General features: G+C 38.1%; 1 protein-coding gene across 5 annotated transcripts in view; it reads right to left on the bottom strand.

The window, feature by feature from the left end:
- Window positions 1-221: 221 nt before the first annotated feature.
- Window positions 222-21,474, bottom strand: part of MOCOS (molybdenum cofactor sulfurase) — a 229,537-nt gene continuing 208,284 nt past the window's right edge. For 4 of the 5 annotated variants that reach the window (XM_062610979.1, XM_062610982.1, XM_062610977.1 and 1 more), the window contains 5 exons: window positions 17,865-17,980; window positions 17,155-17,260; window positions 13,514-13,640; window positions 11,221-11,325; window positions 222-3,815 (listed from right to left, as the gene is read on the bottom strand). In XM_062610979.1, the coding sequence (XP_062466963.1) occupies window positions 3,669-3,815; window positions 11,221-11,325; window positions 13,514-13,640; window positions 17,155-17,260; window positions 17,865-17,980 (601 nt within the window). In that variant the 3' untranslated portion in view covers window positions 222-3,668. The remainder of the gene's footprint in view (window positions 3,816-11,220; window positions 11,326-13,513; window positions 13,641-17,154; window positions 17,261-17,864; window positions 17,981-21,474) is intronic. The other variant, XM_062610978.1, reaches the window with a different exon arrangement.

Genomic DNA, 21,474 nt, shown 5'->3' on the forward strand with positions numbered 1-21,474 from the left:
CCTGAGCAGAGTGTGCAACTGATTGGCATGCTGACTAGACAGACAGAGGCCATCAGCATAATAAGTGGAGATCACCTCACATGTGAATTCCAGCAGAGATGAGGCATCGTTTCAATCCTGAGCCACATACTCACCCCATGAGCCTGGTAATGCCTTCAAGCAGAACTTAGCATCTGATGAGTTCACAGGTCAAGAATGCAACCACCAACAGTAGACATGTGAAGCATGATATATATTTTATTGGTTTCATTTACAAGAAAGTTAAAAACCAGATTGAAGAAGAAATGTGCAGCATAATCTCTACAATTTCTGAACAATAATCATACATTTTATGCAGTTCTCCTTTTTGATTAGTGTATAATTTTGACAGAAGGATGACACAAAATTTTGACTATATTTTGATGGATGTCATTGAAAGCATATAAATCATAAACTGTATCTGAAATATCTATCAGAGAACACAGTTCAGAGTCTTCTCCTAGAAATGCTGATTTCTGGTTTGTGATTTCAGCCTCCTGGCTATTATTAGAGCTTGTCACAATCACCATTCTTGTCTTGAGATTTGAGAAGGAGTTAACTTTCATGGAAAATGGAATGTGTCTGAATAATTAATTGTAAGGAAATATGGACTTAGTTCTCAAATACATAGAGGACTTTCTACTTACAGCACTCTGGAAATACAGTATTAAGTACCTTTCTTATCAATATAAGGTAAGCATGTATCTGCAATTAGTCCAAAGAATTAATTTTGCAGTAATGGGAGAACTTAGATGAAGGACCCCATATTCATATGCAATGGTCCTTTTTCTATATACTCTGATTGAGAAGTCACCCCTTATAGAACATTATAATCTTGAACTGTAATATATACAGTGTTTTGAAGTGTTTATGCCATTTTCATTCCGGCAATACTCTTGTTTGCATTATGCTAAGTTTTGTCTTTTTTTCAATCTTTTTCACATTATGAGAGAGATGTTCTTTCTACAGATTTACAGTGCATGTCATTTAAAAGTGACTTCCTACTTCAAGATTCTCCATAGAGTATTGGTACTGAGAAGTATTTGTCGTTACTGATGGGAAGACATATCAATAGTGGCAGGAACACTCCACTTACTAGAAGGGAAATATCCTTTGTTGAGGTGAAAGATTCCTTATGTGTATTCCATCAATCTGAAGTGTTGTGACATTTCCTATCACTGTAGCACAAGGATGAGCCTTCTGGGAAATGCACAGAACATACTAATGAGCATGTTCATGTATCAAGAAAATCTTTTTTCCCCCTGTAAAATGACAAAATTATTCTTGATCTAATATTGCTAACCCATAGCAGAGGGAAAGTGTAATTGCCTGTAAATAATAGGTCAAAATGACCAAGCATGACATTTTTAAAGTTCAAATCCTCTCATCCTTCGTTATCATATATTGCATTAAAGCTATTCACAAACAGTATTTGTCAAGCCACTGTGGACCAAAGTGACTTATTTTGTAGTAAATCTAATAACAAGTGAAAGAGAGCTTGTTGAGCTTTGCTTTCAATTTCCTTTTCTAACTTCTGTGCCATTTTAAACAAATGACATACTGGTGAGGTGAAGAGGACAGAGCAAAGCACCAGAGATCACCTGAAGGTCAGCATACAGCAGGTCTCTTTGTATTAAATTTGCCAGAGCTGTGCTGGCTTTCTATCCAATAAAACAATGCTCTGCATAACAGAAAGGCAGAGTAAAACAGTTGAGAGATTTAGATACCAGGAAACTGTTTTTGAAGGTTCCAAAAAGCCTGCTGATTACAACATTAGATAACTGACTATTAGACAGATAAAGCTTCTGCTTTTCAAAGCAGACATCAAGGAGCAGTGCTTGGGCTCTGAAGTGGAAGGTACGACTCTCAAAACTGATCCTCACTTTACATACATATGAAACACCTCTTTCTTTCCATGTATTATGGCAGGTTGTAAGAAACAGATAATGTCTCTTCTCATTTCCATTACAAAGCTCTGGTGAGAGACTAATAAGAGTCTGTTCCAGTTGAAGTGAGTAAAACCAGTTCTTCAAAAGAAAAAAAGAAAGCAAGAAGTAACCAGGAAAAAAAAAAAGCAAAACAGAGAAAGAAAAAAGATTATCTTCGAATTCCGACTCACACACTGGGCTATGCGCTTCCTTTTTCCCATTGTACCCCACTCTGTGGTAGTTGCTTCCCTTTCAGAGTAACTCTTTGACCAATTCTTTCACAAAGCTGCCTGCTCCCCTCCAGGGATATACTCAAACAACTCAGGGATTGCTTCAGCCAGAAGCACTTTCACACAATTTGAGCCAAAATTGCCCCAAGGAAGACCTAAATCACACTGGATGAGAGTTCTGACAGTGCTTTTAATCAGGTCAAAATTTCACTTTCCAAATGGCAATAGAGAAGCTAATCTAGGAGAATTTCCTTTGCCAGAAGGACTTCCTGAAAGTATGAAATCTCCCTGTGGCTGGCTGGACACATGTAGGGGGTCATAAAACACCTGGCCTCAGTGTGTTCAGTCTTGCATTACATTGATTTTCCATGTGCTTTTTTACTGTGTGTCTTGCTTTATTTATTTTTTTATTTCTCACATTAATTCATATTTCAGACAAAAAGTCCTACTTTCAAGTATCTGTTCTCAGAACTCAAAAAGCATGAGTCACATTTAGAAGAATGAAGAACTGAAAAAACTCCTAAGAAGGACATTATCAAATGCACAAGAATAAGAAAAAAGAGTGCTTTGAGGTCTTCAGGGTGGAGAAGGAACTTTCCTTCTATCTATCCAAAGTTTCAAGAGCTCTATTAAGCGGCCATTAGACACCACTGAGGATAAAAAAAGTTTAGATAGAAAACATGATTGCTTTAGTTGAAAGAGCTCCAATTAGAAAAAAATGTGTCAACATCCACAAATATGTAAGGAAACGGCAAACTCATCACATGAAATAAATCAGATGGAAAAGTAGCAAATGGGAATGAGAGAAAAGTTGAGAATGAATGCGTGAAATAGTTTCACAGAGTGAAACTAGTGTTTTGCAAATGGCATACCAAATAGTCCTTGATCTTTGTGCCTTTCTGGCATCCTCACACACCACTTCTGAAGAGGTAGACATGGATTTCCCAATAAAATTCCCTCTTCTCTATTGCTTTCAGCCTTATCTACACATCACCTTCAGTTTCATTTTTGGTAAGTTGAATGGACTGAATTGGTAAGCGGTTACTTTCATGCTGCTCTCCCACTGTTCCCATCCCACCCACATTGTTTCTAAAATATGTCCTGCATCCTCTCTTCTAACTGTGGTTTTAACTAAGCAACTTAAGGAAGTAGTGCATTGCTGTGTTTACTTTCCTTCATTGAGATGTGGGTTTCTGACAATGATGTTGTGCTTGCTTTGGGAGTCATCCACCAGTAAAACTTGATCAAACTTGTTGCATCCTGAAGCAATTGAGCAAAACAGACTTATGGCTGCTGTAACCTAATCACAAGCATAAACATGTAGGTGAGCTGTAATTATCGAGGTTTCTGCCATCTGATAACATTTACAGCAAACAGAAAATTAAAAGACTTAAATCAGAGCCAAGCAAGTAGAAGCTTTTTGTTTTTTTTTAGTAACTGACTACTAACTTTTCCCTGGACTTGCATGGAGACCTCATCTCTAGTACAGAATCTATCCTGAACATTTTTCTTCACTGGATGTTGGCGGCTGAATTTCCATATTCTCTTTCAGCACTGGAAGTACTTGAGACCCAACAGATAACATATCTGGAAGGGATGAATGTAAGGGCTGGTTCATCAGGTATATGCCAAAGTTTGTCTGAAAAAAGCAAAGTATTTATTAAGACGCAACTCATGCTAAAGTAATCAGACCTATGAAGGGTCCCACAACCCAGATATGTTTAGAAAAAACAATACTGCTTTAAGAATGAGGAGATCTGAACTATCTCCATGTAATTAAGAACATTTTTAACTGATTAACTGTAATAGACTAGTAAACAAAAGTTGATCCCATGTTATTCAAGAAGTGAGAAGATAAATAACATAGTATTTCATCATGAGTTCCATAGTATCATGTATGTAATTTACACTCCCTCACAGTCTTGTCATTTAATGACTGTTCTGGCTTCTTGACAAATACAGTTAATGCATTACCACCAATAAGGTCTAGGCAACATGAGAATGCATGTATGTTCAAAGAGTGAGAAAAAGTCTTGTATCCTTTACCATGGATTATTCACTTTGTTAGCAGAACTTTGCTCTGTCTAGACTTTGTGAATTTTCCTTCATTTGTTTTTATGAACATTTCAGTATATTTTACAGAAAATATTCAGAAAGTTTGTTTTATTAAGTCTACCAGTTGTTTTCTGTTATTACTATGTAAATATTAAAAATACTTAGATATGTGTCATCATGATAATGAATATTGAAGAAAAAAGAAAGTAAATAACCTCTTTACCCAGTGGCCGTACAACCTGAGCCGTGTGTTTGAACATTTATGTGTGGTCTTGATCTTAAGCATGTTGAATATTGCAGTTGTAGCTGTGAACAGCTGGGTGCGACCTGGAAAGGTCACGGAAGAGAGTGGTGTGGTTTTATGGTTTTGTTTTCCAACAGCGGAGAGTTTAGAAGTGCACAAGAAGCAGACTCACAATCTCATAATAATATTTTCCAAATGATTAGATAATAGTTAAAGAAATATGTAAAGTAAGAAATAAAGGATTGCTGAAGACCATGTCAGATTGGTAATTGATATGTAGACTTCAGAATGTCTTCATTCTTCAAACTGAGGACCTTGGAAACCCAATACTAATTTTCTAGTCTTTTTTCACAGGTTTCAATAAGAAGTATTTTGTTTTGGTAGGCTACAGCCAAAATGTGCCAGCCACTCTAAAGCATAAAATAAATAAATAAACAGATGAAATTCATTAAAAACAAAACTTTATTCTCCTTCTCCATTAAAAAGAAAAACAAGCAGAGCTTTTTTGGCTACTTCTACTCTTGCTTCATCTCCCTAGCATTTCACATATATGTGGTAAGAGTTCCTCCTGATCAGGCTTATCCTATTAATGACACATTTTTGATACTTGTCACCATAATGGTGTCAACAGTGGTGGACACAGGGTAGATCACAGTACCTCAGTATCACAGTATGCTAGAGATTGGAAGGGACCTCGAAAGATCATCTAGTGCAATCCCCCTGCGAGAGCAGGAACACCTAGATAAGGTTACACAGGAATGTGTCCAGGCGATCCTTACTATCAGCACTGTAGTATTTAATGCTGAGTATGTAATGACTGCAGGACAGTAAGATCCCAATCCTTTAGCATAATGATTGTGTTGGATCAACTGTGATGCCCCATCCCTGGAAGTGTTCAAGGCCAGACTGGATGGGGCTTGGAGCAACCTGCTCTAGTGGAAGGTGTCCCTGCCCATGGCAGGGGCATTGGAACTGGATGATCTTTAATGTCCGTTCCAACCCAAACAATTCCATGATTCTATGATTCTGTGACACTGAAATGGTAAGTTAGTAACAGTTTCATTTAAATTATTAAACTACACAGTATTATATTTTCATTCTTGCTTTTCTCTTGTTTCTTGTCAAGTTGTGTTTTCTGTGTTGGTATAAATGATGTGTTTTTCAGCTTCGTAATTAGTAACTTGGATTTACTTCCTATCCCCTGGTGCAAAAAGGACAGTTGTCATAAATTTGTTCTTTTATAACAGACAAGCATAAAACAAATATTGTAAAATTAATATTAGTCCATGCTGCACACTTTACACAGGGAGGAATTTTATAACTCATCCATGTAAATGAACTTATTTGACACATGAGAAGTTTTTATTTATATTTACTGTATTGACATCTCAATTTATCTTAAAACGAGACTAAAATACATCTGGGCAGTTTGTTCACTGCAGAGAATTTGATTTACCAATTTTTCTATTGATGTGAATCATTTAGCAATTTTTTTCTTTTTTTTTATTTTGTAAATCAACTTAAACCATTTAGAATTACTTAAGAAAAAGTGTGTGAACACACTTTATCTTCATAAGTTCTCATACGCTATTTAATATTGGTCCTTAGTATTTCCGTACTCTGATTTGGCATCTAAAGTCTCATAGTATTTTTTTTTCAGTGCTGAGACTGGGTGATGCCTATGGAATTTTCAAGGTGATGGTATATTGACGGTATACATATTTTAGTACTAAGACCTGCTTGGAATTGCTGACCTTTTTCTTTTCTGAATGTTCTTAAGACCAAAATTTAGCTTGCGATTAATAGAATTGGATTTAATATCGTTTAAGTGAATTTCCTTGTTTTTTCAATAATTACAACTATTGACTCAGCAAGTCCTGATAATAGCAACAGCCCTGCAGCAACCACAAAAGATGTGCATCCTGCCATTTCAGCTCTGTTTCAAGAAAAAGATAGAAATTTGCCCTTCTCACATTTCACTGATGAAAAATGAAGCTTTCAGACGCGGAGATTGCAGCCTGCAGAGTTATTACAGTGAACCATATAATCTCTCTCTGTTGTTGTTACCTTTTCCTGACTTCAAGGGTATTTAATTCTGCATATAACCTCCCCAGGACACACCAAGACCTGGGCAGGGATTTCTGGGCTGAGAGCTCAGTGGTTTTATCCACTTGGTCAGATGGCAGTAGGAGCTCTTCCCATCACTCTTAAACTTCACAGAGACAAAAAATGTAAAGCTCATGATTAGGAAAAAGCACAACACTTCACTGCTGGAAAAAATAGATAAAATGTACTTATTCTTGCCAACAGTGAATCATATGATAGTCATCACACTCACTTAAAAGCGGAGCTATAAAATGCTGTCATTCTTGCATGTTGTTTCAAGTACTTATACTGGATCAACAGTAATATGCACTGCTTAGATATTCACTGGCAGAAATATCCTGGGTGTAGTATCTTCTTCTGTAAGGTAGAAACCCGAGGTGTTACATCTGAGAAAGGCTGAGATAAAGTGCCTTCAAGCTACAGCTCCTAAATAATGAGTTAATTCAGACTAGCTCTTGGTCGGGAAAATGCCCTGTTAGAATGTGTAACAAGCCCATAACTGATACTGCGCACTAAAATAAAGCTTTGGATGGATAAGTTCTGAATTTTGCCCCTGTATGTAGCTCTTGGTTGCCTTGTCCCAGCAGATGAATTTACTTGTTCATTTCTGCTCATCTAAGAGAAGAGGAAATATCCTCAAGCTGTGCCAGAGGAGGTTGAGGCTGGATATTATTAAATTTCTTAACCAGAAGGGTGCTCAGGCATTGGAACAGGCTTCCCAGGGAAGTGGTGGAATCACTGTCCCTGGAAGTGTTCACAAACCATGTAGATGAGATCCTCAGTGACATGGTTCAGTGGTGGTCTTGGCAGTCCTGGGGTAATGGCTGGACTTGATGATCTTAAAGGTCTTTTCCAACCTAGCTGATTCTATAATTCTATGATTTAATTAATACAATAACATAACCTCCCTCCCATGCAAAGCTTTGAGAGATACAATTATTTAAGTTTGGGTTTGTTTTGTTTTGTTTTGCTTTGTTTGTTTTTGTTTTTATCGTAAGATGTTTTCTTAGCTCTGTATTCACCAACACTTATTAGTAAAAGTAGGAGAGTGGAAGTACTCACTTTCAGCATGCTGTTTTTTTATATTAGAAAAAAAGGAAAGCTTTAACTTGGTGTCGAAAGTCCCCATTTTGTTCTGTTAAAAAAATCTGGGCAGCAGAATGTTTTTCTAAGAACTGTTGTTCTTTTGCTCTACCTTAAATATACACATTTTCTACTTCAGCCACCAATGAGAAAAGAGAACGGTAGTATTTCAGAGGTCTATTAATTATATCAATCAGTGTTTGCAAATGTTACAGATCTTTGGATGAAAAGCATTGCAGAGTATAAAGCCCCACATTATGATGAAAATTATGATAACGATGCATCAGATAAGAGAAGTAATTTGCTATCCTTGCTAACATTTCAATAAGCAGTCCAAAGGCATGGCATCTCATCCAACAGGGAAAAAAGCTCTCCCAAGGCACTATGAGATACATCAAGGAGGATCGACAGCCTACAGGAAAAAAACACAAGCCCTTTAGTATAGGAGGGCATGTGCAAACATAATGTATTTTTCTTGATGCACTGCTATCCAGACATTTATGCTGGGGCAGACTGCTGATGCAGTTCCCTTTGCTACCATGACAGCAAGTCCCAGCTTATAGCACTGTTGCAAATCTACCCACAGGGCTTCCGCTATTGTTAGCTTAAAACTGCATCTGCAAAACACAGAAGATGTTAGCCAAGAATTCAATGTTCTCTCCTTTCTGTCTATGTGTGCCTGGCATCAGGTGGTGAAGCATGTGAAACAGCGTATGGCTATTTTTATGCTATCTGCTTAATGCAGTTACCTAGTGTTTTGCAGTGTCCTGCAATGACAGAGAGAGCTCTGTCGCAGGAGAGCCCCTTTTTCCTTTTCAGTCAAAATTTACAGAAGGAATCCTTAATGAATATTTTTTCAGAACTGGTGGCAGCAGAGCTCAAGTTTGCTTTGTAGAGGTGTTTGTGTTTTATTTCAAACAATGTGATGAAAGGTTTCATCAAAAGCAGCTGGCTGGGCTTCAGCACCCTGCTTTACATTTAATAGGAAACATGCAAATATCTAATTACAGTAGCTGGTTCTGAATTTCAGCTGCAATCCATCTACGCAATCCTCATTTTTTCAACTTGGAGCATCAGGTTCTCAGAGTCTCAGAAGGAGGGAGAAATACATGGTTTTAGAACTAAATATTGTACAAGCCTTACTGTATTATTGAAATTAATCTGCAGTGCTGTTATTTGGGCTACCAGTTTGATAAAGTTTGATATCTTTTTCCAGGTTGGTGTTCTTGGAAAAACAAAACAAAACGGTAAATATTGACATCTGGCTCTCTTGTTAAGCTTTCACGATTTGAAATCCATTTGTATGTGCAGTTTTGGAAATCGAGCAACTACAACAGCCTTTCAAAAATATCAGTACCCCTTGTACTGGAACATTAAGTTTAAAACTTATTTTGCTGCGCTTGTTTTTTGTAGTTTGAATTGCATTATTGACAGCTGGGAACAAACAGTGCTAAATTCCTTCACTGAATCTGTATCTGATAAAAAAAGAAAAAGAAGTCTATTAGATGACTCCTTAACAGAAAAGCACAAGCTAGAGACATGAGTCACTGAAGGATTAACTCTGCAATTTAACACAGTCACATGAACTCGATGTTCTTTCTCTCTCTCCACCGTGAACTGTGAAAGGTCTGTCTGGATCAATGCCCCCTGCTAGGTCTGCTTAGCACACTGAAGATGCCATAGTCCTCAGGTGCTTCTCACCGATAGCCAGTTGGTGACCATCACCACACGGACTATTTGCAGGAGGGATGGGCTCTGAGGTCTTCTCAGACCAGTTCAAGCCAAGCTACCAGTTCAAACTATCTCTTTTGGCTGCCAAGCTAACCCAGAGGACTTTGTGCAGAGCAGGGCGTACTCACAAGATCCCATCAGCTGGCAATGCTGAACACTGGGAAAAAATAGAAAAAGCTGAAGGCCTGGTTCTTTGCAGCAAGACTATGGTTGTGCAGCTGAGGGAAGCAGAGCACTCCCCCACTGTGAATAGCAGCACTGTGCTCTGCCAAGCAGTGCCTGGCCTTGCTATGTGTCTTTTATCTGGTGCCAGGTTGTTCTTGAGAGGCTGGATTGTTCTCATTGCCTTAGTTCTGTTTGAACGAGTTACTTGGTTCTAGGAGTGCTTGTATCCAGAAAACCTTTCCATTGCTGAGTTAATCAGAATGAAAGAGGAGCTCATCTTTTCTTGTGGGAAACATGCAGATGTTTTGCCTCTCCTGAGAATCTATGTCCTGGGTAAGGTTTTGTTGCCATTTGGGATGGTCCCTGAATGTGGAGTGCTTTTCTTCTACAGACAATTCAAATCATAATCCAGTAGAACATATGGGCCTAGAGAAAGTCCTCGGCATACCACACCCCTGCATACATGGCAGCTGGGCAGCATCACTGCCCAGAGTGCCAGAATGCTCTTTAAAGTGTCCCAGATGTTCCATCTGTAGGTCAACATTGCCTGGAGAGAATTCTTGTCTTCAGGCTATCCACCATGGCGAGGAGCTCATCTCACAAAGGCAGAATTTGGATGACAGAGCCTGCCATGCAACCCAAAGTCATCTCAGGTCATTGGGAAGCTGTGGCTAGACAGCTGGCCCCCGCCTTCTCCCTTCTCCCCACCTCACTCTGCACCAGGTGTCTGGCTCCAAGAGTCGGCAGAGCTTTTCACCAAGGATAACATCCATTGAAAATATAGCCCTTTGTTTGCCTAATGAGTCACTGAGACGAATCAATGTTGGTTTTTGTTTTTTTCTTTTTCCAAACAAAGAATGCCTTATTTGGAACTTGTTTGTGCATTGTTTAGGTGAATGATTTTCAGCCTATTTGTCATTGCTCTGGCCCCTGTGCTGTGCCCAATCATCTCTCGTGTTTGGCTGGTATTGGCAAGGCTTCTGAGCCCTGACTGGCTAATGAACTCTTACAACAGAAGCTTAATGAACAAGAAGCAACGAATTTAAAGTAAGGATTTTTCAGATAAATAAACACTTATGAGGAGATTTGTGAAGTTTTTGGGATGCCGAAGTGTCTAGCCACTGTCTGAGCACTCTCAATTCCAAGAAACAATGCAGTTTCTGGAAGCATAAGGACTCCAATGAACGTCTGCTTTTCACACTTATTCTCCAGTCAATCAATTACTCTTAGCTTTGACTATACTTACATCTGCTCTGTTTTTCCTGTTGAGTAGTTTCTCACAGTAAGAATAGAGTTTAGTCATATGAGCTAACTGTATCATATCAAATACTCTTTTTCTGCAGATTTGTCTTCTTGAATGACATCAGTGCATCAGCTCTTGTTTTTTGAGACCAAAATAAACACATCATTGTAAAGTAGTACATACTGAATAAAAGCAAGCACAGAAAAAAACCCCAATGCATAAATAAAAACATTTTGAGCAATTAATGGAAATAAACAATGTCATATCTGGATTGTAAGTGCATCTTCTTTTTACTGGAAAATCAAATGGATTAGCATAAGAACTTAGTCATGAATACCCTCTCAGCAGATATTTCACTATGCATGCAATAAAGTCAACACAACTTTCTATACAGCTATTTTAGATTACTGTACTGACCTTTCTACCTCTGGCCACAGACAGAGACTGCATAAATTCTTTGTTTCGTTCCCCAGACTGTTGATCGATGCAGATTATCTGACATCTGCTACATGGACCCACAACCTAATTAAAGAAGGTTGACAGCTGTATGTCAAAGCAGTACAACACAGAACAGTACAAGCTTCTGACCATCATAATACCTTAAATAATTACCTTTCACGTACCTTTCTTGTGTTCTTTTATGCTTTTTTAATGCAACAGGTCAGGCCTGTTCACCTAATATAGTGGGTACGTTTTCAAAGGGTCTGCTTCTGAAGGTCTCACTGAATTTTTAATTCACTTTTTTCTTTTATTTTCTATTCTTTTAAGGAAAACTTTCCCAGAGACAGAAATCTGAGAAATACCAAACATTTACATAATTGCATTTCCTGATGTCTTCACTTCACCTACGGGCTGGCAGGGCTACTTGCCCAAAGGAGAACTGAATACAAAATCAAGACAGTGCCTCAGGATTTAACCCAAGGAAGATTTTCTTGGGTTTGCTTTACATTGTTTCAGTGCAGCTGAAATGCGCAATGTCTTTCATATATGCATGGCACTTGTAGATAATCAGAATGCAAAATGTGAATTTTTACAAGTTTACATAATCAGAAGGAATAATGAGCTCCTCTATTCTGACACCAGAGCATGGATCTTAAAGTTAATTCTTGTTTGAAATAGGGTGTGTTTTTAGGGAAAAAAAGCCCTGGACAGATTTCTTCTTAAAGCATTCAAATGAAGAAGGCAGACATATTGCAGTTTCGTTTAATATTGCATCCCTAACTTTAGCAAATCTGTACGCTGTAGAAATTAACTGTTCTTAGAGTATCCCAATATATACATTCTACTTTTGTAAAATGTGTTATAAATTTCAAATAGGGCAAATAATTAAACCTTATGCTGCCAACATTTTTATATGCTGATCTGAATTGCTATTTAATTTTTTTTTGAGATACATCTAGAACTGATTCTACAGCTCTTCAGTGTAATCATCAAAACCATACATTTGGCAGCTTTTTCAGAAGATGATTTTCCACAGCTTTAATATTTTATCAAAAGAACAAGAAAATAACACAGAGAAGGAAATATTTTTCCCTGCTTTGTTCAACAGCTTCTTCAACAATTAACATAATGTCTACCGTTACCACATCAGTATCTGAATAAGGTCCTGGCAGAAATGAGAAAAGACAATGCAACTTGCATAAGGCATAAGCCTTTCTATTTTTGGCTTGTATTCCTAAAGCATTTCAATGCCAGAAAGAGGAGTACCTTTTTAATTTTGTAGTTTTACAGTATCTAACACAGCAGAATCCTGAGACGAGTTCCCTAGTGTTACTCCAGCCTCCAACAGGCTATACACTAAGGATTTTGTCCTTTGTGTTTTTCAACTCCTACCTAAAGGAATTTTTCCTCAACATTCTTTAAGTCTTATTACAGCTTACGGATAAAAGTACCCATAAAAAGAGCAGATAAGTCATATTTTCCACCCTTAGAGAAAAAATTACTTGTTCATTTCTTACAGTATGCTGAACAGAAAGAAATAGGAGTGATGTCCACCACAGCTTCTAGATTTGACCTTAGCACTTCTGTTATTCACACCTTCATTATCATGCCTAAGAGAATAGTAGGGTTCATCTGTAGCTTCTTCATGGATCCTTTGTTGAATATTTTCTCAAAAGAACGTATTTGACCAACAAAGTTTGACTCTTCAGCATTTTCCTCACAGTACGAAGCACATTATGGTGTTAGATATGATACAAAGCACAACATATGAAAAAACTCTGCCAGGCTATACTTTAAAACATGCCTTGACTGGAGATTAAGACAAAATGTGTATAACAGAGGGCAATAGATTGTTCACTTGTATGCATGTCTGGTCTTTCGGCAATCCATTGCTTGATGTGCAGCAGTCCTAGGTTACGTCTGTACTATTATGCTTAACAGCAACCAGTATTCTCTTGTGAAAATACTGGCTAAATACTTGCTGCAACTCTGCCTCAGAACAGTGATTATTATTCTGCTCAGCTGGATAGAGGTGGGAAATTTTATGAATTATGAAATTAAAAAAAAGAGGTGTGGAGAAATATGTCAAAACCTCTCAGTTATATTGAAGCATGTTTGCTACGGGTCACAGCATGGCTTTTTTTTACATACTCCGTAAATTTCATCTGCACAAACTGTGCCGCCTATGTTGAAGTCAAAACCCTGCAAAAATTGCTCTGTCTCCAGCGATCAAAATACTTTGTGATAGACAAGAGAGATCTGTTTGTACCTGGAATCGCAGAGCACCTATTGAAATCTCAGCCCACTCTTCTTCTTCAAAGGACTCTGGTGCACTGATGACAATGTTGGCACGGAAGCGCCGGATTAATTCCTCCATTTCCAATGGCTCTTCTAATCTGTCTCATAGAGATGACAGAAAAAACCAAAAAATAGGGTTTATTAACTAGTTCTGAACCAGATGTTTATGTTGGAAGAATCTAGTGGCTAATACGATTCAGCAAATATTTTTCCGGAATAACCTGGACCAAGTTTTATTACAAAGGCTATGAAAATGACACAAGGTATTTAACTATAGCTTGTAACCCTTCAACTATAATATGTAATCCTCTAGGTGTCTTCCTCAGAGGTGTAACCTGGAACCGTAGGTATGAAAACACATAGACAGGCAATTGTGAACAATGTGTATTGTCATTTATTTCCTTATTAGTGATCATATGTAAGACTAATGGTAACAAATGGAAAGATCTTTTGAATTAGCAATCATTTGACTCGTTAAATACTTCTAAAAAGAAAGCAAATAGAAACTCATTCTTCACATGCTGCAATTGTAAAAGAGAAAAAGACAGCAGATGCTGAAGGTGAAAAAGCCAGTAAAGGCATTTTATGAGAGAATCTATTCCTTATTATTATTATCATTATTATTATTATTATTATTTGCCTTTGGGATGCATCAGAGTCCATCAAATGGTAGATGTTTTGAAAAAAAATTATCTCTGTGTGGTGATATCTCCACCTCTTTACAAGCATTTGAACTGCCAGAGTGCAGATTTGTGTCAGTGTGGAGAACATATATGAGACAGACAGAGCAGCAGACTGCATACAAATATCTGAAATCTGGCTGCACCTTTGAGCTGTCATTATTCACTCTTCTTCCAAAGGAGAACTGGACCAGTACCAGAAAAACAGCCTTAAAATTTGTGAGAATTCTTTCAGCAGCATTGTTAGTGGGGAAGAACATTTCTTTCTGCACTAGCTATTATGAGCATGAATAATTTCTTATACATCAGCCTTGGTCTGACAACTTTGAGATACGACACCCTACAGCAGAGGCAGAAACCTGGGTAAGTAGTGAAGAGAGAATTTTCTGCCCTAAGGGGAAAAAAAAAATCCCCAAACCAACCCCCCTCCAAAAAAACCCTTTAAAAAAGTAAGGACATACAGTTTAAAATGTGCTTTAATTAAATTGAGGAAAAACATGTAAAATCAAGGTGCATGGAAAACTGTTCACATCAAGCAGTCTTGGCAAAGGAGGCCTGTTAGGTGAAGAAAAGAGATTGATGTTATTTAAAACAGTCTGGATGATCTTTAGCAGACAAATGTGCAAAGGATAAACTGCCTGTGCAGACTTTCAGTCAAACCACACAAGCCCAACTCCACCAAGACTTTGCTGCTCACAAGGGCTCCAGAAGTCTGAGGGTAGAAAGTGAGATGGGAAGCTGAAGGGTTACAGGTTTTCCCTTGGGATCCCACAAGCAATACCATGGCTGAGACACAATTTGTAATGACTGAGAGAGATCAGAGCCAACAGAAGGCGTAGGTTATGCTGACATTCAGACAAGAAGGAAAATAGCAGTCATGAACAAGGTCGGTTATGCTGTTGTGTTTCCTCACTTTGCTGTGGGCTCTTGGAGTTTGAGTGCTGTGTAGCCTCAAGTTTTGACTGAATTTTTTCTACAAAAGTGTCTGCAACCCCAGCCAAAACCAGAGGGGGCGTTAAGGGCCCCAGTAACAAAGGGCCTGCTGCATCTTGAGCCAGCTGCAGACAGCTGCTTTGAGTTTCTATGATTTTCTACTATTTTACCTGTTGGTGCTGGTCCTCAAAGACTGCAGTGCCCCTACTCCCAGTCCCTCTTCCTTCAACCTGTTCAGGCTCACCTCCAAAATACCTCACCTCTCTTGTGCCCTCAGAACCACTTCTAATTACTTTGCAGAGTGTGTCTGGGTAAATTCCCATTATTTCTCCTTCCTTAAAACAAAACACGCATTGGGTGGATGGAGTGAGAGGCACCTTCATCCTGCAAATCTCAACAAGAGTCTGTTGTGAAAATCACTGGGATTTGCCAAAGCCAGACTAGGTACTTTGGACTTTTCACAGTAGTGGGTCCTCCAATGCAGAATGCATTACATATATTTAACAGGCAAACTTGAAAATGAATATTTGCATTTTCAGGGGGGTATCTCTAACAAGAACATCTGAGCATAAGGCCAGGCCACATGGATTTCCATGGAGGAGTCCTGTAACAGCAACACCAGAGTGATGGATGTCTCTATGTACATGTAGCTCTCCAACAGTATGTTACATGGTCATTTTTAATTAAATTGCTGTTTCTTTTTCAGATTACCTCTCAAGAGCCAAGTGCGAACTGGAAGATTAATTTTAACTTACAGAACAGAAAAAGGGAAATTGTTAAAACTTGACTGAAGATTGAAATTGTTTCATAAATCTTAGCAGTTTTCCATTAAACAAAACCAAACCCACATGCCAAGAAGCTAAATAATACTTTCTAAAAAAAAAGAAGAAAAACATTTTAAAAAGACCCATATATGCAGATTCTTGAAAGTACATTGCAGAGTTCAGAATTTGGAAAGTTGGTACAACGTGATTTAGTACCAGTGCAGAATGAGGATGCTGTATATCTGGGCTGAATTCATTTCCCCAGCACCCTGAGAAAGCTCTGCATGGTGAAACAGGGACGAGTTTTCCAACTTGTGCTGGAGAACGAGAAGCCAGAAGCTTCTCAGGCAGCATGGCTGCTTCAGTCACATCTGGAGTTTCCTTTGAGGAAAAGGACATTACAAGCCTAGTTGTACTGGAAGAGGTGTAAAATCAGTGGATCATCTTGCATTGCATCTAACTAAAAGGAGAGAAGATGACTCCAAGCAGAGGCAGGGAAGTTGGGCAAAACAGAAAAGGGGGATCAGAGATGAATGCCAGGGCTGTGGCACAGCTATGATTGAGGCCTTGAGAGCAGATTTTCTGTGCTATTTGAGCCAGTCATAGTTATGTTCAAGAAACAACTTTATATTGCCAGTATATGAAAATCTGGTGGGTAATGGGTTCCTTATCTTTGAACTGTGGGCTGCGTCAGTGTTTAATTTGCTGCTTTTCTCTCTCACTTTTGTACAAGTAAAGCCAATTTCAAGTAAGAAATGAAATGAATCCTAAGGTAGTTTTAAAATATTTCTGTTGTGAATGTTGTGAATGTAAATCTTACTCCTTCCCATAGGAAAGAATAGCTCAGCAAGAGGCCAGATTTTGTATTTTCACCTGCCAGCTAATTTATGTTGAGAAAATGTAATTGTCCTTGTTCTCCCACAAATAGAGGTTGGCTGGTTCCTAATAATCTTCTGCCACCTAATCATTTGACAAGAATTTTGTTTAAGTTTCCCTAAAGATGACTAGCAGACAATGTTCAAGTATTTAATCCAAATTTTCAGAAGTCATGCAGAATGAATAATTTAATACATATGTACTCATAGTACCTATGAGCAGTTTAATACCTATGTATTTATTGAACATTTAAAATAGCTATCTCTAAATTTCTAGATAAAACAGTTACTTTGGAATGTTACGGAAAAAATCTGGAATCCAAGACTGCCGAGAGACATTTGGAGACAGGAGGATCTTACCTTGCAGAAATATGCTCTTTCAGCTGCAGAATGCTCGCTACATTTATCAGGAGGTATTGTGCTTCATTCACAAGAGAGAGTGAAATGTTTGTAGCAGATGCCAGACCTAAAAAAATCAATCCAACATTCCAAAATGATTGTTAAAAATCAGGAAGATTATACAAGCAATTTCACCTCACCTTTCCTTTGACCTCTTACTCATTCTCATTAAAAAAATTATTCATTTGGCTCCAGACACTAAGGAAAGATTCCAAGAATCTCCTCAAACCTGCAAATGATGATGATGCAATGCATTTAGAAATTAAGATAGAGCTGAGATTTTGCTAAATTTATAAAACAATTTGCAAGAGCAATATCCATGGATTTTTGATGCTCTTTCAATTTGATCCTTTTTATAATGACATTTAGTCTAAGAATAAATTCTTGGTTTATAGATTTTTCGTATTAATTTTTCAAAATGATCATTGAGTTTCCAGACAAAAATGGTCATAGTGCTAAAAAGAAAATAAAATCCCCAGACTGATGTAGCTTTACATTTTCACCAAACATGAGCAGTAGCAGGTAAACACAGTTCGGATATAAGTGTGAAGCCTCAAACTGGATGACTCTTTCACCCTTTATCAGGGTAATTATATACACAGTATGAAGTCTATGAGTCTGATGTTTGCTGAGGAATGAGAACTATTGTATTGTTAAGAATGACAACATACCTTTTGTATTTTTCTGATGTGACATGTCTGAACTTTGTCTTATCAAGCGACATGGACGAGCAAGAATCATAGAGAACCAGACAGCAATTCTTTCTCCACAGTCATATGTTTTTACCCTATTATAAGGTAAGAGTAACTTAAAATTTGATTGCCTGAACATTAATTTGCAAAACTGAAGACAAATTACAAAGATGTGTATTCTGCTTCTTTCAATACAAAATACAGTATCTGTATTGTCTGATAAGTGTTTGATGCAAAATTCTTCCATCATTTTATCTCCCAGTTTTCTTAGCTTTACTCTGTTACTCTTGAAGTCAACATTTATGAGCTCTAATATAGTTTTATACAGAAAATTACTGTGGAATAAAGGATTAAATAATCATAATGCTCAAGACACTGACTCAAGTACAGTATGGTATTATGAAAAAGTTACTCTCTGGTCTGTGCTTTGTGCTAAAACAAAGAGGATTGATCTGAGCTGAATTTAATATTGCCCCACTGTGCCACTCTGTATCTAATTTTTAATGATTCCATCAAGTACAATGATGTTAATTTCCTAATTTAATTCATGTTAGTACAGACATTCCACATTAAAACATGGGTCCACTAGCAGAGCTCAAGTATCTCTCTATCTAAAGATGATTTCCATTACTAGTAAATTGCCTAGTGAGTTATGCAAGGCTGGCAATAGAATTGCCTTCTTTACTTGGATGCAACCACTCCTAGAAGGATTTTGAGATCACCTGTCTCAGTTCAGCAGGGGCACAGATCAGACCACTGGGAAATGATCCTATTTGCCATGGGATTCCTCAGCCCTGAGTAATCTTTAACGTTGATCTTTTAAAAACCAGGCCTCTAGTTTAAGTTAATGTTCTGGGTTACCCTCACAGATAGCGGAAAGAGGTAACTAGTTCCTGTCTGCCTTAAATGTCAGGATGGAATGACACTCTGGTAGTATTTAACTCTCTTTATTGACTACAAAAGGAGATTAGACTGATACTTAACATTAAAATGCCATAAACAGGTAAGAGGAATGCAAATTCCCGTGCTGATCCAGGTAGGATTCTTGTAGCAAGGAAAGTGAAGTAGCAGTAGTCCTATGCTTGCCTTGTTGTCCTACCCAGCCAAAGAGGCTGATCTGCATGGAAAACACCTGCTCTGTGAAACAACAAAACAGCTCCTCACAACAAAAGATGCTAAGCCCTAGGATTGAGAGATGAAGTGGCTTGGCTTTACGAAATGCTTTGTAGGTTCAACAGAGATACAGACATAGAAAGCCAGGGGAAGTGAAATCAAAGAGATTTTATAATCCTGTAGGGATCAGGTGTCTCCTGCACTTGTTCTGCATGTTGATTGGAGTGCAGCCCTAACTGGACAGCTCCATCTAGCCACTGAAGTCCTATAACTGAAATTAAATTCTGGTACTATGAGGCGCAAGCAGTGTGGCAAGAAAAAGGCCAAAAAGTGTGTCTGCACATGAGACTTCATAGTCTGAGCTGCTTGGTTCTTGTGTCCTAGCTGGTCACTGTGTTAGGGAGAATGCTGCTAATGAGAAGGCATGAATCCTCCATGGTAACAGTGCAGGTGAAACAATTTCCCAGAATATTTTCTCCCACCTAAAAAGAGCTGCTAGGGGTGTTTAAATTCTCTTCTGAGCCAACTGCCTTTAGCAGCCTGCTAGGGCTTAATAGCATATAAATCAGGAACAAAATTTTGTCCTCTTTTTTATTTGCTAACTATTTTGAGGAGAGTGGCTGAGTTAGAGGCACACGGTGTTCTTAGCATTTCATCAAATGTCATTGTGCAGTTTTTGTATTCCAAGAATCCTGTGCTTTCAAATTGCTCTTCCTTATTGTCAAGCCATTTTCTGAGCCAGCACCATTATCTCTTCAAGGTCTCATTCAAAGTCCTTCTGCTGTAGCTCAATTCTACTCATTTTTTGCTTGTGTTTATTTTTCTGGGGTATTATTTTACATCTGTCAGCATTACATTTCATTTGGGATATGTCAGACAATTTATAAAGGAGGGCCTAGTTCTGTCAGACTTGACTTGCTGTTTGCCTTGAGTTCCCCACTCATCTTCCTGTTTTGTCATTTAGCTTCAGTGCATTACACCTGGTCCTTCTAGCTAGGTAATTTACAGAACAAGAAACAAGGACAGATGAAGTCTGCATATCGATCCCAAGGGATGTAATACACACATTTACACGCAGCAGGCTTAGTTCACCTTCTTTTAAGTAAGCCTTTGTCTTTTTTTACCACTGATATCATTCTCTTGATCTCTTTGTTATTGTGGCCTGTTGAAGAGGAGGCTGTGTCCCTGCCTAATTCAGTGGAGAACTAATCTTGAGCATTTAGGGTTTTCTACAGCATCAATAACCTTAACGTCACTAGCTTCTACTTGCATTTGTCCACTGTTAGATATATAAAAACCCTTGTCCTTCTGGTGTGAGCAGCACATGCTGATGGACAGCCCCCACCGAGATGAAGGCTAACACTGATGAATTGCTTCACAAGAGAAACTTGAACTCATAAACCTTTCATGGCTTTTGGGAAATTAAACTTCTTCACTTAACTGCTTGCAGATTCTACATCATGTGTCTACATCATGTGCTTTTCTCAGCTATCTCAGTGTGAATTCAGAGTAACTACTTAAGCCAACAGAACTGGATGAAATCACAGCATCAGAGAGCAGAATTAAGTGGGAAATGCCTTTAGTAGGAGTTTCTTTTGAATAAAAGTCTTTTAACAAAGATTTTTTGTCCACTGTTTACATAAAGCAATTTTCAGAAAAGACCCCAGACCAGAAATCACCTCCTGTCCTACTGCAAAGCCCTGTGTTGCTCCTCATTTTTTTGGCCCCAGAGTCTTTTCTGCTGAAACACGGGAACCTATCATCAAGTGTTGCTGAATGTCTCTGGAGTTTCAGAGCCTCATCAATGTTGTCCACTCATTCTGCCTTACTTCCTTCTAATCACAGTCTATTCTATGCAATTTGTCTTAACATTTCCCCCTTCTTTGTGATTCCATCTATTTCTTCTTCTTCAGAACTCTAAGCAGTTTCCCATGAAAATTTCCTACTTCCTACAGTAAAAATGGTACAGTCAGTGACACGAAAGACATGCTACAATAAATAGCATGGCAGTAAATTATATGAACATAGAAAGATAAACTAGGCTATTTTAAAGCCTGGAATAGATGGGCTGACCATGGGGAGCCTAAGGATGAGTCAACAAGAAGGGAAGTGAGACAGATGGTTAAAACAAATGACTCTTGGGTGAATTCCACTACCTGAGGAAAATACACTTCTGAAAAAAAACATCCTCTTTATCATCTGAATAGTTAGTAGAAAAGAAGGACAAGATCATTTCCTACATGTCTCCATGGGGAAAATGGCCAGGTCTTCTGCTTGTTTGTTTATGTGTTACCCTCAGAGAAGCAAATGTAGAGTATTACAAAGAATTAGTACACCTTGGCTGAAATAAAACATAAATATGTAAATGGCTCTTTTAGGTGGACATACCAAGGAGCTTGGTGAAAAGAAACAGTGATAATGCAAATGTTCTTTAGGAAGGCGCTTGATACACTGCCCGTCAGAAAACTTAATGAGA

The sequence above is a fragment of the Pezoporus occidentalis genome, unplaced genomic scaffold (genome assembly GCF_034315485.1).
Source record: "Pezoporus occidentalis ecotype Australia unplaced genomic scaffold, CSIRO_AGI_Poc_V1 ctg15, whole genome shotgun sequence".
NCBI classification, from domain to species: Eukaryota; Metazoa; Chordata; class Aves; order Psittaciformes; family Psittacidae; genus Pezoporus; species Pezoporus occidentalis.